This window comes from Triticum aestivum, chromosome 6A (assembly GCF_018294505.1).
Source record: "Triticum aestivum cultivar Chinese Spring chromosome 6A, IWGSC CS RefSeq v2.1, whole genome shotgun sequence".
Classification (NCBI taxonomy): domain Eukaryota; kingdom Viridiplantae; phylum Streptophyta; class Magnoliopsida; order Poales; family Poaceae; genus Triticum; species Triticum aestivum.
Genome location: NC_057809.1, coordinates 400,953,059 through 400,970,592, shown reverse-complemented (window position 1 = coordinate 400,970,592; position 17,534 = coordinate 400,953,059). Strand labels below are relative to the sequence as shown.

The 17,534-nt window shown below is 46.4% G+C and overlaps 1 protein-coding gene across 2 annotated transcripts; it reads right to left on the bottom strand.

Annotated features, from left to right (window-relative positions):
* Nucleotides 1-13,271: 13,271 nt before the first annotated feature.
* On the bottom strand, nt 13,272-17,267 carry LOC123127652 (uncharacterized). Of its 2 annotated transcripts, none has more exons than XM_044547417.1 (6): nt 17,099-17,267; nt 16,299-16,410; nt 15,888-16,214; nt 15,703-15,788; nt 13,830-13,917; nt 13,272-13,709 (listed from the first exon to the last, which is right to left on the bottom strand). In XM_044547417.1, exons 2-6 carry the CDS (start codon nt 16,354-16,356, stop codon nt 13,570-13,572), a joined length of 699 nt encoding a protein of 232 aa, XP_044403352.1. In that variant the 5' UTR covers nt 16,357-16,410; nt 17,099-17,267; the 3' UTR covers nt 13,272-13,569. The 2 variants fall into 2 exon arrangements, with proteins under 2 accessions (XP_044403352.1, XP_044403353.1); XM_044547418.1 differs by having other exon boundaries at nt 16,299-16,413; nt 17,099-17,249.
* Between the last annotated feature and the right edge of the window lie 267 nt (nt 17,268-17,534).

The window sequence follows — 17,534 nt, the reverse complement described above, 5'->3', positions numbered from 1 at the left end:
CCTAGAAGCTAGCCTATGGTATGATTGTTGATGTGTATGTTGTCCTACGGACTAAAACCCTCCGGTTAATATAGACACAGGATAGGGTTAGGGTTACATAGAGTCGGTTACAATGGTAGGAGATCTGAATATCCGTATCGCCAAGCTTGCCTTCCACGCCAAGGAAAGTCCCTTCCGGTCATGGGACAGAGTCTTCAATCTTGTATCTTCATAGTCCAGGAGTCCGGCTGAAGGTATAGTTTGGCTATCCGAACACCCCCTAATCCAGGACTCCCTCAGTAGCCCCTGAACCAGGCTTCAATGACGACGAGTCCGACACGCAGATTGTCTTCGGCATTGCAAGGCGGGTTCCTCCTCCAAGTACTTCATAGAAGATTTTGAACACAAAGATAGTGTCCGGCTCTGCAAAATAAGTTTCCACATATTGCCATGGAGAGAATAATATTTACACAAATCTAATCTGCTGACGTATTCCGTAGTGTGACATCACACCACGGCCAAGCTTTTATTCGAACAGTTTTACTGTCCCATCTTAGCGGTTATGCGAGGCGGTTTCCTTGGCACGTCTTGTCAAAGCAGAGATCGTGTCCCCTTATTCTGGGATTCTCATCAATACGGGCGTGGGTAACCCAACCGCTTCTAGGACTCCTAGATCATAGGCAAGTCCAAACAGACACGGGGAGGACGCTCGATATCCACCCTCTTTATAAAGGTACGAGGCCTTTTATTTTTCCCTCCCGTGCTCAATCGAATCCTTCCCCCACCTCAAGCTCAAATGCCCAAAGTTCAGGTCAGGTGCTCCGAACCTTCAGTCATGTCCGGATCTAGCCTTCAAGGCCGATGGGTGCCTTCTTCCGTCACGGAAGAAGACGTCAAAAAGTTGAGGGAGGCCAGATATCTGACCGCCGAGATTCTGCATCGGTTGCCTCCGGGGGGGCAGGCCGTCCCCTCCCCCGAACCCAATGAGAGCATCGTGTTCGTCTCCCACTTCCTCCGAGGTCTAGGCCTTGCATTGGATCCTTTTGTCAGGGGCTTGATGTTTTACTACGGGCTAGATTTCCATGATCTAGCTCCAGACTCCTTTCTTCATATCACGACATTTATTATTGTGTGCGAGGCCTTCCTCCGGGTTACCCCTCACTTTGGCCTATGGCTCAAGACCTTTGAAGTAAAACCGAAGATGATCGAGGGGCAACATGTGGAGTGTGGAGGTGCCTCAATACGCAAGATGACGGGAGCTGCATGGCCCAAAGGTTCCATTCCAGAGGTGTCTGAATTGTGGCAACAGGAGTGGTTCTACATCACGGCTCCTAGAAGTGCCAAGTGGGCGGCCGCCCCTGTCTTCCGCCCGGGCCCTCCACCACAACTGATGTCATGGATTAGCAGAGGATTGAGCTGGGGTCCGGCCAAGGACGTGCCTTTACTGCAAAGACGCATTCAAGATCTCTTTAACAGAGATTTCAGTTTGGTTGCGGTAGCACAAGTTATGCTGGTTCGCCAAGTCCAGCCTTGCAAACGCCGGCCTCTCCGCTTGTGGGAGTTTAATCCCGAGGGACCATGCGCCATTCAAAATTTCCTCGGCCTGACGCACGAGGAGATGTACAAGTCATTCTTCGGACCTCAGGTGGAGTGTCCGGAAATCACCGAGGACGTGGGCCTGAGTAGTAACCGCACCGCCGAACAGGTAAGGCATCTTCCGGCCGAACATACTGTCTCTCATTTGTTACGAAGTTATTTCTGAGAGTTTGCCTTTTGATCAGGACTGGCTAGCAAAGGCAAAGTTGATTCGGTGTTCGTCCCCCCTCCTTGAGGGTTTGGAAAATCCGGTCTTGGAAAAGATGCTCCAGATCGCACCTTGCCCGGAGCCCTTGAAGGAAGATGCTGCGGAGGACAGTAAGGGCGGATGCGGGCCCCCAACGCTGCCCATTCTAACCGAGGGAGCGGGCGTCTCCATGAAGGAAGATGACCGGAAGAGGAAAAGGACCGAGCCCGGGGATTCGGAAGCCGAAGCTTCCAAACGGGAGAAGAAGTCTCCCACCAAGGGTCCTACCTTGGGGGGTGCTGTTGCCGCACAAAGTCCGCGGGGGGATCGATTCTCCCGCGAGTCCTAAGTGACCCGGAATACTTTAACAGTATAGATATGCCATCTTTTTCTTCTGAGAAAATAACACCGCATATATCTTAGCAGTTTGGGCCTTAGCCCCTCTCAAATGAGCTAGTCTTCGGGGGATCTTCTTCCAGAGATGATGGAGAGCGAAATGCCTCCTCCGGACTCCTCCGCTCCGGAAGCGGGCGACCCTGAAGTGTCGTCGCGGAGGGCCTCTCCGAGTCCGGTGAGGCCAGAAGATAATCCCATTGACCCCCAAAGCTCCCAGTGTCCGGCTCCCGAAAAGAGCAGACAAAAGAGTCTGGCACCGTCTAGTGTGTGATCGGATGTGCTGAGGGAGTTGGTGGGGCGAGCGGCCATCTCAGATGAACACCGTGTGCTGATGGATACGGTGATGGAGAGAATACTGTCCGCCGAAAGCGGATTGCATGAAGCTTTTATGAGTCTACTGACAGGTTTTGAGGTACGTAAAATAATCTATGATAGTCCTGCACATACTAGGTGTGCCATGTGTAGATAGTAGCCCCTGAGACTCTGGTTGTCGTCGGAAACAACGACGAACGGAGGATCATATTCCCAGGTAATAACCATACTGCCTCGATGTGCAGGTGATGGAAGCTCCAGTGGCTAGCTGGACTAGCGACTTTGCCCATTTAGAACGGTAGTTGGATGCGGCAGACGCCAACATCGAGCTTGTTAACAAAAGGCTTGACAAGGCACAGGGTAAGTGTCATTATTTGGTGAACATCACATAGGAAGAGTAGCACGATGCCAGTATCTTTAATATGTTGTGACTGCAGATGGGGCTGCCACTGTTGAAGCCTTGCGGGCAGAACTTGCCCGAGCCAAGGAACAAGCGAGGTTGGGTAATGCGGCTGCTTTAAAGGCGGCCGAAGAGTTGCAAGCCGAGAAGGCCGCACATGGCGAGAGCCGAGACAAGATGGCCAAGATGGCCATAGAATTAAAAGCCGCCGCCGACCATTGTCGGGTTGTTGAAAAGGAAAACCAGGCAAAGGCATCGGACCTTAAGAAGGCTGCTGTGACGAGAAAGGACCTCTGCTCTGCTATGAGGGCAAAGAAGGAGGAGCTGCGGGAAGCCGAGGATATTGTAGCTGGGAAATCTTTTATGTTGCGGAGGAAGTTCGGAGATCCACGGTATGCCCCCCTGGATCGGCTGTGGAGCTCGGAGGATGTGTATATGGATTTGGCGGCGAGCGCTGCCGATGCGGCCAAGTACTTCCAGGGTCAGACGGACCATGGAGTAGACCAGCTGTTTTGGAGACAATTCCATACTCCCGAGCGTCCACTTTCATTGACTGACCAATTAGCCGAATGGGCCAAACTAAATAGGTTGCCCGGACTCTCCATGAGGTCTGTTGTGGATCAGTTATGGCCGGAAGGGTCAAAACCAAACAGCTATTTCAGCTTGGTGCAGCAGTTACTCAATGTGATGCCGCGCATTGATGCGATGAAGAGGTCGGCGTGCATAGAGGGTGCACGGATGGCCTTTGCCCGTGTCAAGGCATACTGGGCGGAGATGGATGCTACCAATGTTGCAGCGCGGGATTCGGCCATAGGTCAAAAGGCTGCTGAGCACTACTTTGAAGTTCTTGAGGGTGCCCGTTTGGTAGAGACCCAGTGCTCAAAAATTATTATGTTTGAGTGATATGTAATCTCATTGTAAGCGAAATGCTTTTATAGAGTTTTATAAGGCTATTTTTATACTTTTGTCTGAAAGTAATATGATGCCTCCTGGGCGGCCGTTTTTGTATACATGTGTATAACCTGAAAGATTGCAGTCGTCGGCTTCAACCCCCACGCATATAATGCGGGGGTGCTAGCAAAAACACGCGTTCACACTTAACCCAACGTCTTGGTCCTATTAAGGAGGTGATAGCGGAGCGAGTGAGGCAACCGGACTATAATGCTTTAACACTTTCACTTAGCCATAGGAGTTTGACAGTGGGGCTACTAGATAGCCCCTGGTGGTTCCGCACTCTCCCGATCTCGGGGTGCGTATATGCCTGGCCGGAAAATGACCCTTCATTAAGGCAGAGGAATTCTAACATTCCCACGGGTCATCGAGTGGTTGACCAGTCTCATGCTATATCATGACAGTCAGTTTTCGGCTTTCTCTACTGAGGTGCTCGTCCGGATGAACCAGGGCACAGTCGCAGTAGTTCTCCTGGTGCTACCTTAGCCGGTAAAGCGGAACGTAAGGCACCAAAACACAGGAGCCGGGCAAACCCAACATTTGACCAAAGACAATGATTCGGAGCTGATGCATATAGGGCCAAACTCGCGACGCCGAACACTCCCTAAGGTATTCGGTCTTTGTGGTATAGACCGGGCCTAAATAATGGCCTTTGTAAGAAGCCCCTTGTGTCCATGTACGTGCATTGTTCTGGCGTGGCCACATGCCAAGACGTCAGCATCCTTCACAACAGTGGATATGTATCAACAAGAGACAATAAAAAGGTTTACGCAGGGTCTTAATCTAAAAAGAATCCTTTGAGCGGGTCCCTGCTGCACGTCTGCGCCTGTGTCTCCGTTGTGCCGTATCCTGGACGGGTGTAGCACGATGATCGTCTGTAAAAGAGAGGAAGTTAAGTGAAAGAGTTGTCGTGCAAAAAGATAGTTTTTAAAGAAACCATGTATAATTGAAGATGATAAGAAATTGTCACTTGTCTGCGTGCGTTGAGCCCCTTGTATTGACGAATAGGGGTGTGATCACTTATTCGGTGTAAATAGCGGCGCCGGACTCGATCGCTGGTCCGGACGTCTTTAATGTTTGGCTGCCAAGGCAGACTCACTCTCTTCGGCGCGCAGAGAGCGCTTGATATCTCCGTGCACTGTAATGATGCCACGTGGACCGGGCATCTTGAGTGTGAGGGAGGCATAGTGTGGTATTGCATTAAAGTGAGCGAAAGCTTCGCGTCCTAGCAGTGCTTGATAGCCACTTTGAAACGGAGCAATGTGGAAAGTTAAATGCTCGCGGCGGAAGTTATCGGGGGAGCCGAATATAACTTGTAGTAGGAGGAAGCCCGTACAACGAGCCCCTGGGCCTGGCATATTAGGTTTAGGCTACTGCAGCCGTCCATCAAGACTCATGTGAAGTGATATCCGCCAATTACTGGGTCTAATACCAAGGCAGCCCATCCTGCGTGTTGGATACTTGCTGAGTAATCACGATGGTCGAAAGTGATCAGTTGAGACGACCATTGGCAGGACTTCGAGGTGACATGCACTTGGGTATATTTTCCTGGGGGTGCCGCATTGTTTTTTCCGTTGATCATGTGTAGTACGTTTACTGTTTTGACTTCTAGTGGGAATTTCTTTTGTTCCCCTGTGTCTTGCTTGGGGGGCTCGTCCTCGCCTTCACTTGGTGTGTCCTCCCCCTTGTGTACGGCGTTGAGCTTGCCGGACTGCTTGAAGACCCAACATTCTCTGTGGGTATGATTAGCAGGTCTACCCGGGGTACTGTGGATCTGACATACTTGGTCCAGAATTTTGTTGAGGCTGGACAGTTCATCCCTGGTGCCTTTAGTGGGTGGCTTTTGACCTGGCCGAGAGCTTTTGAATCCGGCACTTACTGCCGTGCCCTTCGTGTTGTCTTCTTTATTCCGGCGTTTGTTATTTCTGTTGCGCCGTGATTTCCCGTTTCCATCTCTAACTTTTGATGTACTGGGATCGCTGGTGCTGCATCTGGCTAGCCAGCTGTCCTCACCCACGCAAAAGCGGGTCATGAGGTTTGTTAATGCGGCCATCGTTCTCGGCTTATTTTGGCCGAGGTGTCTGGCGAGCCATTCGTCACGGACGCTATGCTTGAAAGCCGCTAAGGCTTCGGCGTCCGGACAGTTGACAATCTGGTTCTTTTTAGTAAGAAACCTATTCCAAAGCTTTCGGGCTGAATCTCCGGGCTGCTGAGTTATATGGCTCAGATCATCCGCATCCGGAGGTCAGACATAAGTCCCTTGAAAATTTGCCCGAAAGGCGTCTTCGAGCTCTTCCCAGCTTCCAATGGAGCTTTCGGGGAGGCCTTTAAGCCAGTGACGAGCTGGCCCTTTGAGCTTGAGGGGTAAGTATTCGATTGCGTGGAGATCATCTCCTCGAGCCATATGGATATGAAGGATATAGTCCTCAATCCAAACCCCAGGGTCTGTTGTTCCGTCGTATGCCTCTATGTTTACGGGTTTGAATCCCTCTGGAAATTCATGGTCCAGCACCTCATCGGTGAAACACAAGGGGTGTGCGGCACCCCTGTAGCTGGGTGTGCCGCGTTGTTCGGATACTTGTTGTGTTGCATTGTATGCTGGGGGGCGCTTGTGTGGTCCATAGATGGATCTTGTTGCGACGTCCTTTGGGTACGAACCCTCGCCTAGGTTGTGTTTTGTATTGTGAGCGGCGTTGTATGCCATTCTGTGTTGGTAGAGGGGTCGTCTATCCGACCAGGTGGCTGCTTTGATATTTGGTTGTGGGGGGTCTGCGGCCTCCTCATCGAATTCGGGTAGCAGCTTCCGCTTTGGGTAGCTCTTGGAGGGGCGATTATTGCCGTACCTCGCTGCTGTGTTGAGTATTTTGCTCCATCTAATGTGGAGTGTGTCTTGCGCAACCTTGAGCCTTTGCTTCTGTTTTTTCAGACTCCTCGCGGTGGCAACAAGCCTTTTACGGGCAGTCTGCTGCTCCAGGTGTCTGTTCGACGTTATGTCGTCCGGACCATTATCCTTGATAGGATTTGTTTGTTCGGTTTGATTATCCGGATTGCCGTTGTCCGGCAGCGGTTCGCCCTGCTCCAATGCTGGGTCTATGTGATCGTTATTTCTGTCGAGGCGGGATTTGGGGCGGCACTTGCGTCGCTGCTTTGACTGCTTTTCGAGGGAACAAGCCTTCGGTGCGTCCTTCTGCTCCTCGTCGTCATCTTTTGGTGCGTCCACCATGTATACATCATATGACAAGGTGGCGTTCCAAGGCCCAATAGGCGCTGGTTCTTCACCGTCTCCTTCATCGGCGTCCATACCGTCGATGTCTTCTGAGCTGAAGTTGAGCATGTTGGTTAAATCGTCAACAGTGCTACAAAGTGGGTGGTGGGTGGGCTTTGAATTTCTTCATCGTCCGAATCCCCACCTTGCTGGCCGCAATCCGGCCAGGGCTCTCCTGATAAAGAGAGAGACTTCAGTGGTTTCAGAATATCGCCAAAAGGCAAGTGCTGAAAGATGTCCGCGGTAGTAAACTCCATGATCGGCGCCGAATCGGATTCGATTGGCCGGGGCGCGGAGGGTTCGGAGTCCGGAAAGGGGTCCTGCTCCTTGGAGTCATGAGTCTCGCGGAGTGCGGGGCTGGTGTTCGTCTCAATCGCCGTTGGGATCGCAGCCCCCGAGGCGGCGTCCAACCGCCCATCCTCGATCGGCGCAGTTGGCTCCGAATTAAGGATCGGAGCCGATGCGGGTGCGGCCTCCAGGGCATTGTTCGGCGGCAGAGCTAGATCATGCTCGTCGGGACAGTGCGGCGCGCTCGGCAGTGGCTCGAATCTGTCGAGGATCAAGTCCCCGCGGATGTCAGTCGTGTAGTTTAAACTTCCAAATCTGACCTGATGGACAGGGGTGTAGCTTTCGATCTGCTCCAGGTGGCCAAGTGAATTGGCCCGCGGTGCAAAGCCGCCGAAGACGAAGATCTGTCCGGGGAGGAAGGTCTCACCCTGGACTGCATCGCTATCGATGATCGTAGGAGCCATCGAGCCTGACGACGACGACACAGAGGAACTCTCAATGAAAACACCAATGTCGGTGTCAAAACCGGCGGATCTCGGGTAGGGGGTCCCGAACTGTGCGTCTAGGCCGGATGGTAACATGAGGCAAGGGACACGAAGTTTTACCCAGGTTCGGGCCCTCTCGATGGAGGTAAAACCCTACGTCCTGCTTGATTAATATTGATGATATGGGTAGTACAAGAGTAGATCTACCACGAGATCAGAGAGGCTAAACCCTAGAAGCTAGCCTATGGTATGATTGTTGATGTGTATGTTGTCCTACGACTAAAACCCTCCGGTTTATATAGACACCGGATAGGGTTAGGGTTACATAGAGTCGGTTACAATGGTAGGAGATCTGAATATCCGTATCGCCAAGCTTGCCTTCCACGCCAAGGAAAGTCCCTTCCGGTCATGGGACGGAGTCTTCAATCTTGTATCTTCATAGTCCAGGAGTCCGGCTGAAGGTATAGTTCGGCTATCCGAACACCCCCTAATCCAGGACTCCCTCAGATAACAACATACATCAAAGCTTTAGATAAAGATATAGAGAATAACAGGAAAAGCTTTGGGAAGACATGTAACATGCATAGGCTCCCCCTATATGTATGCAATCATGTAAATATGGAATATAAGAGCATGTGAATGCATAGCATGACAGAGTAAGCAATGTGTTACATGTATCTTGGCTGTATGCATCAAAGCAAAAGATGTAAATATAGGAAATGTACCTACATGCTCATGAGTCTTTCTTGCAAACAATATGTACATCAGCAAGAAGTCCTCATGCACATGAGTGTGATGCATATACTTACCTTGTGGTCTTGAGTTGGCTTAGTAGGAAAGAACCTGAGTAAACAAGGTTAGATAACACAGATACATCTACTAGCCAGAAAAAAAGAAACCACAAGAGTACCAAGACTGGGATGACATGTCGAGAGTGAGTATTGAGTACTCTACTGGATATAGACATGTCACCAAAGGTAAAGATATGCAATGAATTCAAGGATTTCCTTCCCTTAGATGTCTTGCTCCCCCGAATCTTGCTTGGGATACTAGGAGAAGATAGGGAACAGAAAATCAGAGCAACGAAAGAAAAAAGAGCAAATGCAAACAATCAAATATGAACATGTCTTTCCCCTCTTAAAGACATGTAACTTCTCTCCTCTTGAACACCAAGCATCCAGGGTCTTTGATGTGATACTTCTTTCTCATTGAAGAACTCTCCCCCTGAGTATTCTCTCTCCCCCTATAGAAATGATTAAGCTTTGATGTGATCTCTCTCTCCCCCTTTGACATCAATTTCCAAGAAGGGCTCTTCTGGATGTTTGTTACAAATGGGTTCAGTCCTTGAGTCACAAAGCAAAGCAGCAAGTCGAATGTGATGCTGGTAGAGGACAAGAATCATTGAGTGGATCTCGAGCAAAAAGAATGCAAGAACTGGTGGCAAGTTGTCTTTCCTGTAGTGAAATCGGTTGCACCGAGTGGTGTGTTCCGTTTGCACCGAAAGAGCTCGGTTGGGCCGAAAACAACAAACCGGTGTGATCGAGTTTATCACAGAGAAAACACTTGTCACCTCAGCTCACTAGACAAGAAAGATCTCACAAGGATTTGCAAGGAATTGGATGCAGGGAATGCAGAACAAACAAAGAAAAAGGAAATCTAGATGAAGTTTGCAAAAACTCAAGGAAACACTAGAGAACTTCATCTAGAATTGGGCGGTGACAAAGTCACCTATGTTAGAGTATATTGACTAAGGAGTCAAGTAAGAACACTTGATCGTAAGTCATACTCATCGTTTAAGCTCAAAAATGGGGTTACCATTTTTCGTTTAAGCATTTGATGTATTCACATCTTGTTGAGTTGCTTTGACCTATGTCTTGAGGTAAAGCTTCTCCAAGATGGAATGACATACCTTGGGTGGTGGTGTTGATCTTGATCATGTAGTTGAACTTGCGTGGGGTGCTCAAGGTTGATGTAGCACAAGAATGGTTGGGAGCACCACTTGGAGTGCTCAAGATGTGAGTGGGTTGCTATCTCATAGATTTAGATTCATCCAAGTACCTACAAGGGTTAGATAATATGCAAGGGTGCAAATATATCCAAGACATATGAATATCATCATAAGAGAAATATCAAGTATTTGTTAGAGATTCATGCCTTGCATGTATCCAAATGGAGTTCCTACTCCAAGTTTGAAGCATCAATGATGTTCAATTCACCTCTCAAACGGCAAAAGACTTTCTGATCAAGAGGTTTGGTGAATATATCCGCCAATTGCTTATCGGTACGAACATGCTAAAGATCAATGTCCCCTTTAGCAACATGATCTTGAATGAAATGATGAAGAACTTCAATATGCTTAGTTCGAGAATGTTCCACGGGATTGTGAGCAATCTTAATAGCACTCTCATTGTCACAAAGCAATGGAATATGTTTCACATTGATCCCATAATCTTTAAGAGTTTGGTTCATCCAAAGTAATTGAGCACAACATGAACCAGTGGCAATGTATTCTGCTTCGGCGGTGGATAAGGATACCGAGTTTTGTTTCTTGGAAGACCAAGACACAAGAGATCTACCAAGAAATTGACAAGTACCCGAAGTGGACTTTCTATCAACCTTGTCTCCGGCATAGTCCGAGTCGGAATAGCCAACAAGATCAAAAGATGACCTCTTAGGATACCAAATGCCAAAATTTGGTGTATGTATTGGATATACTTTAGGTCTATTTGAGCTTGAACTAGCTCAAACTAACTCTAACCCATGGATACAACAGTAGTTAATCAGCCGATAATTTGTAAGACTACAATAAACTTCTTCAGGGCCCATAATATAAGATGTTAATTCATCTAATATGTGAGTATATTGGATGTTATAAGATATTATAAAATAGTGTTGTACTACATCATTGTGCAATTGTTGTTTAGCTTCTAATATTAACTTGATGCTTTTAGGTACATATGTCGTTGGTAAAGATCCGTGCTTCGGCCCTTTCTGCGTATGGGGCAATGAGATATCGATGAACCAGCATCAAGTGAGGAAGTTGATAAAAGATTGTTAGTAAAATGGGTCAAAAGATGGCAATTAAACTATTTGTTTACATTTTATCCAAGACAACAGCAAACTGCAGGATGGTAAGTAAGAACTCTGCAGCCTTCTTTTTACTGCCATAATGAGTTGTGTTAGATGACAATATATGAATTTTTTTCCTTTGCAGTGGTTGTCAAAGTAGTTTACTCAAGATTATCTCTCAAACTACATGATTGGTGGGCATGCAAAGGTTAACGTATTTTTACTAGAACACGATGATTATCTAGATGTTTTCATAAAGATCGTGAAGGATGGACGGTCGTCCATCACAAGGGGTTGGACTAAAGTCGCGCGTGCCTTCTGCATGGAGGAGGGCACAATATGGGCATTCCGCTTCACCTTGTTTAGCAACCAGAATGTATTTCACCTCTTTCTTTACCGTCTTTAATAGTACAAGTATACAAATGTGGTTCATCATTCTTTATTTGGTTCTTATGTAATTCTTGAACATATGTACCTATGAATCGAATAATGCATTGGTTGTTTGAACCTGATGGATATGAATAAAGCTATAGCATACATTCAAATTCAAATCCGGTACAATTTAAAATAGCATGAACTAAATTACGCTCTCCAGGTCGTTATGGCACACACGACTGGTAAAATACAAACGTTTATGATATACACCATAATCCGACACAGTTCACAGAGAGGAAACGTGTGCAAGCATGCACTCAGTTGCCGTTTGCAAAGCATGTGCGATGTCAAACAATATCACAAACGATGCTGGCAAACTAAACGTTTGTGATAGTTGCCTTATCGTACACGATTCGCAACCATGAACTGTTTCTGATGAAGTATGCATCGTAAACGGTGCACCACAGAATAGCGTGTGCGCTAGTTGTCGTGTACGACGATATTACGATGGCCCGATGTTTCGTAATCCTGTCCGACACTCGTAGGGCAATTAGTTAATCTTCTTAATTAGTTATTGCATACGGTTTGGGAAAAGCGAATGTGTGTGATTGTATGCTTATAATACACATTCTATAATAGTGAACCGTTTGTGATGGGCCGCGCATCGTAAACGTAGCACCACAGAATACCGAACGAGTAGGAGTACTGTATATGCATCTTGGCTCCCTATCCCGTCGGTTTCTGGATCGTGTGGGAAGGACCCCCTATCGCCCGCACTCACTTGGCGACGGTTCCAAATGACGTCGCGGAAAGGGGTTAAAAACCGTTTGTATAGCACCGACGTGTACCAGTGCACATCCGTCTCGACTGCCTTAAGCTAATGACTTATTCAGCTTTACACGATACATGTTGCGTTTTGCATTTTTATTCGGGACAGAGATTTCGTCAGGAACCTTCATATATATGTCTGAATCTAGTGATCCGTAAAGATATGCGGTCACGACGTACATCAACTGCATGGATAGACGATTTTGCACTGCCAAAGATATAAGATATCGGAAAGTGGTTCCACTCATTACTAGAGAATATGTTTCAGTGAAATCAACGTTGGGTTTCTGCGTGAAACCTTGTGCTACGAGTCTTGCTTTATATCTCACCACCTCATTGTTCTCATCCCGTTTCCGGAGAAAACCCCATTTGAATCATAAGGTAATGAGGTGAGATCTACTGCTCATTTGCAAACTAACCACTCTTACTGTGAGGTCTACGTTTCGTCAAAAGACAAACGATTACCTCCAACGTGTATTCCTTATATTTAAATTGTAGCATACACAAGGTAATAGGCTACATTGAAATCTCTTTGGCAGTCATCTTTGGTGGAGTTTGATGGTGGCTTTTGATGAAGTATGTGCCATGTGGTGGTTTTTCGATCTTGTTGGATTTGGTGGCTTTTCGATGAACTAAGATTATGTTTTTAGTTAAATTATTGGATTGGGTGGACTATGGTTTTTAGCTGAATTGTTGGAAGCGGTGCATTTCAATTGTTTAAATTATTGTGCAATTGTTTGAAATATTTGTGTTGAAGTATGGAATAATCCGTCACAAAACTGTTATTAGGGAGTTAAATATAGAGAAAGGACTAGGTGCGCCCAGTTTTTTAACTGCTCAATTTTTAGAAAATAAGATTTGGGAGGAAGTTTAAGGAGTTATAGGACAAGGTTAGTGAATGCACGGCAAAGCTCCAATTTGAGGAAATGAGAAGCTTGGTCATGACTATCTAAACAGGCAGATTCTTTACCTGCTAATGCGTTCTGCTTTTAATAAAGAATGAAGTGACTTTGGCTGACTCATCTATCCACTTAGCAAAATGCTTTCTTTGCACAAACCAAAGTTCTATTCCAAAACCACCCTCTCCATAAAACCGTGTATGTGTTATGAAAGTTTCAATTTTGGCAAAAGACAGTTAACTGATGACCAAGCTGAAAAATCAGAGATCAAACCCGCACAGTTCACAATAGAGGAGCGATCTTATGCGACCGTTTACACATCACTGACTGAAAAAGCATCTCAGCCAAAACAAACAGGAAGCTAAGCTGCTTCCACTGCAACGCTGAAACCCGGTAGAAGGTTCACCCATCACAACAGACGGGAGGAAAGAACAGCAGCATCTAGCATTCTAATTCTTCAGTCGACTGCTCCTGAGCAAGCAGTGTTGCAAAGGCAGTGACAGCAGTGGAGTTTGAAGTTTTTTCAGGTGGGCAGAGCTTCAGTTCACTGACTCCAGGCTCCACGGATAAAGACTTATCTCGTCTCTCAGCTGAAACTCAACAGGCTTGTCCTCCAGGAATGAGTAGCTATCAAGCTCAACTTCATCAAAAGAATCTTCAGTCAGCTTTGCCTTGTCGCCTGGATGCAAATGTACGCAAGTTACATGTGAGAAAACTGAAACAAAATTGCAGATTGCCACGTAATGCGACACGTTAAACGAACTAGAGTGAGCCTATGAATGTCCGAGGAGAAAGAGACCTGAAATCGAGAGACGCCCACTGATGTCTGGAAGAATCTCAGGCTCCAGTTCCAGCACATTTACTTCTTCATGAAACGGTGCAACTGTCTGAATCGTCAACAAACAGATATTACATTTCTGGTATCAACATAATGCATTAAAGAGAGGAACAGAAACAACAAATGTTGTTCACTGGAGCATGAGCAAATGACAAACAAGGATATCTTCATTAGCATGTAAAGACCGACAACAAGAACATACCAGGCAAACTAAGGAACGGGAACATACTAGACGACTAAGCAATGACTGTCGGTTTATGTTAGCCTATAATCCTTAGCTAGTTTGATTTTCAGTCAGCTGAATAAGGAGCCATGTAACGTGTGCATGTGCACGTCTTGGCCAAGTATTTGCTTTGTTTCCTTAGAACTAGGGCTGCCGGTTCACTCCGTAGGATGACACAGTCAAGGTTATTGTGGCGGCTATGTAGGGGAGAGAAGGACAAGTCGCTATGGTATGGCAATGGCATGGTCGTTGGGCGGCTATGTAGGGTTGAAGGACGAGTGGCTATGGGAGGCATGGCCGTTAAACTCGGTCCAACGCCCATTTTTAGTTCAAGTTAGTTTGTAGCCAAAGAATAAGTAGAGGAGAAGAAGAACAGAAAAGCAGTACGATTATACTGCACAAAACTTGTCTCTCTCACGCATATTTCCTCTCTGTTCGATCATCCCTTCCAACAGTTTATACATGCCATGTGTTATTTACACAAAACAGATGCAAGAAGATAATATATAAAAATTGTTTAATATGAGTATGCATATCCATATAATCATTGCGGGTAAATTCAAATTAAATAAACTGAAACAGGACAAGACACCCGTCAACAGCATAGTGGAAACAAATTCCTACGGTGCTACTAGCAATTAGCAAAGTTGAAGATTCTAATATACATAAACAAATTTTCCAAAAGAAAAAACAGATAAAACTGCGGTTGAGAGCTTAAACAAATATTTTAGGGAAATCCAGATTGAGAATTATCAGCGGTATCATCCACAAGTTTAACTATAGCTAGTTGTCGAGTGCTGCAAGGGGAGTATCCAACAGAGAATTATATGAATTCAGAAGCAACATCCATAAGTACTTATTCCCTCCATTTCATTGAATAAGGCGCCCATGCTTTTCGAAATCCAACTTTGACCGTAAATTACAGCAATAATATATTTTTTAGTGACTTAAAAATTATACCATTGAAAGTTCTTTTGAATATGAATCCAATGGCATAACTTTTATCACATATAACATGCATTTTGTTGGTCTAATTTTTGGTCAAAGTTGATTATTGAAATGTGTGTGCGCCTTATTCATTGGAATGGAGGGAGTACATCTTTGTTGCCAAGTCCACATTTTTACTACTTCTTAATTGCTTCTACAGATAAAAAGAACAAGCTTGCAGCAATCAATAATGACAAATATTTCTTGTGGTAAAAGGACATGATACAGTTCCTCCATGCAAGAGGCATGAAAGGATCACATTTATGAATTTATACACATTGATTTATGTACCAACATTAGCTAAAAGAAACAGTGGAACAAGTAATCATGTAATTTTTGTTTCTATGCTTATGTCATAGTAAAAGGCATAGCAAGTTCAGTAGGTATATAGTGCATTCGGTTATGAAAGAAAGCTAAGTAAGGCATACTGAGATAAACATTATTCCTGTTTGCCAACGTTACCATAATTAGTTAATCCGGATGTAAATTTAGCAGTCTATTGAACCAAGAGAGCAATACTAACAGAATGTTTACGTGTGAACTGGCGAAATGCATACAGAAGTATGTAGACATTCAAAATAACCTGGAGGAGTTTTAAAAACACAGTGCATGTGGGTGGCTTACCTTAGCTGGAAACAGCAGAGGATCAAATATCACATCTGACCAATCATGCAATGCTGACGTTATTTTCTCCACTTTCTTCTTGACACCTGCACAGACATGATATAACCAGTTACATGCACATATTGAAAAGGTCCGCCGACATACGAACAGGCAAATGAAGCAAACTATAAGACACAAATTCTCACGTTTGTCTATCTTGTCACTGTCCAACCTCTGAGCATCATTCCCAGTGAAGTGGGTGCCCTCCACCCCACCCTTGGCCCATTCATGGCATTTTTTGGTGGCTTCATCAGCATAGATTGTAGTCTTGCTCAGTGGGTTCTTCTTAATGGCTTCTTGGCTGCGAAGAGCTGACTTGTCTTTCAGGACGGACCTATCCTTCAAGGGGTGGCCTTTTTGAATGCTAGGCGCTTGGGGCTTGCTGGTGTTGGACACATCCCGCAGAGCCTTCCTTGCTGATGGCTTTGCTGATGGTTTCAGTGGCCTGGCATTGAGCCCATCAGCCCTCTTGCCTGCCCATCAGGAACAAGTACGTCAGACGCTTACAACAGGAAACTTCCATACCATGAATTAGTTTCGAGCGAAAGAAGGCTCACCTCTATGGATTGGCAGGTTCTCATCAAGGAATACAGCAGCTGGAGCTGGGAAAGCCATGGCCGAACAGAAGCCTTTCTTCTTGTACCTCGAAAGCCTGGATGGAGTTAAATGCTGCTGCGCGAAGGGAAATCAATCAGACGACAGAAGCAATACACAACGAGTTCTCAATGCTATTGTGCTGTAAATAAACTTGCAATCAGCATATGATTTTAAATAAATGCTATTGTTTTGTGAAGGCAACCAAGATTCCGCTCACAGATATGAATCAAGGACTTCCCTACCCTGTTGTGTGGTGTAGAAATTGCAGCTTGCGCAGGATTTACACATCAGAATACGTTGTTTTGAAAAGGCAAACCCAGATCTCACATATATTTTAGGTTAACAGCAATCCCGCTGTGAAATATGCAAGGCGTGTTCAGAAAGACCACGCTTGGCGTGTCCAAGAAAACAGATCAGAAGACAGAAGCGTCGATGCTCATAACCCCGCCCAAGAAAAGGAAGAAGACGCGAACCAGATGGATGGACAGGGCGGATCTAGATGGTGGTGCACCCCGGAAATCGCGAAGGTTGGCGGGACCTCAGTAATCGCTGGATGAGAACAGCCTCGTGCATACCTCAATCAAAACCCTATGGCCAAAGGCTGCGGAACGGGGGCGGAGACAGCAGGAACGCGGTGTCCCGGCGGGGAAAGAACGCGAACGGCGATGCGCGTGAGAGGCGGAAGCGGCGGCGGAGGTATAGGGGAGATTTAGAGCCTGGGTCAGGACGCGAGAGGAAGAGGGGGGAGAAGGAGGAGTACCTCGCCGGAGACGCTGGGGAGTTGTTGTTCTTGGTTTGTCCGTGTTTTGCCTTGTTCGGGGATGGATTGGAGCCAAATGAATTGGGGAAAACTTAGGTAGGGTCTGCGGGAGCGGCGCGGTGGGAAGGAAGAGGGCAAAAGGCGAGGAGAGCGCAACGGTCGGATTTCGCTGGGCGGTGCGAGAAACTGCCGTTGGGCCACGCCCGGTTATTGTTGTGGCCCAGCCCGAGACGGATAGCCCAAATCCTAATCGGGAGCCCTGGGGGATAGGTTCATATGCTCTCTCATGAACAATAAAATCCAAAATAATCGTAAACAAATTCAAAAAACTCTGATTTTTTGTGATGAATGTTCTAATTGCGTGCAAATTTTTAGGTCAAGATGACATTCATGGAGGTCTGAAAAAAAATCAACAATGGTTATTGCTGAAATTTTG

Coding starts and splice junctions, on each gene's coding strand:
- LOC123127652 (XM_044547417.1), bottom strand. CDS start 16,356: ATGGCTTTCCCAGCTCCAGCTGCTGTATTCCTTGATGAGAACCTGCCA. Junction 16,215..16,298: donor GAACCTGCCAATCCATAGAG/GTGAGCCTTCTT, acceptor CCTGATGGGCAG/GCAAGAGGGCTGATGGGCTC. Junction 15,789..15,887: donor CAGTGACAAGATAGACAAAC/GTGAGAATTTGT, acceptor ATGTCTGTGCAG/GTGTCAAGAAGAAAGTGGAG.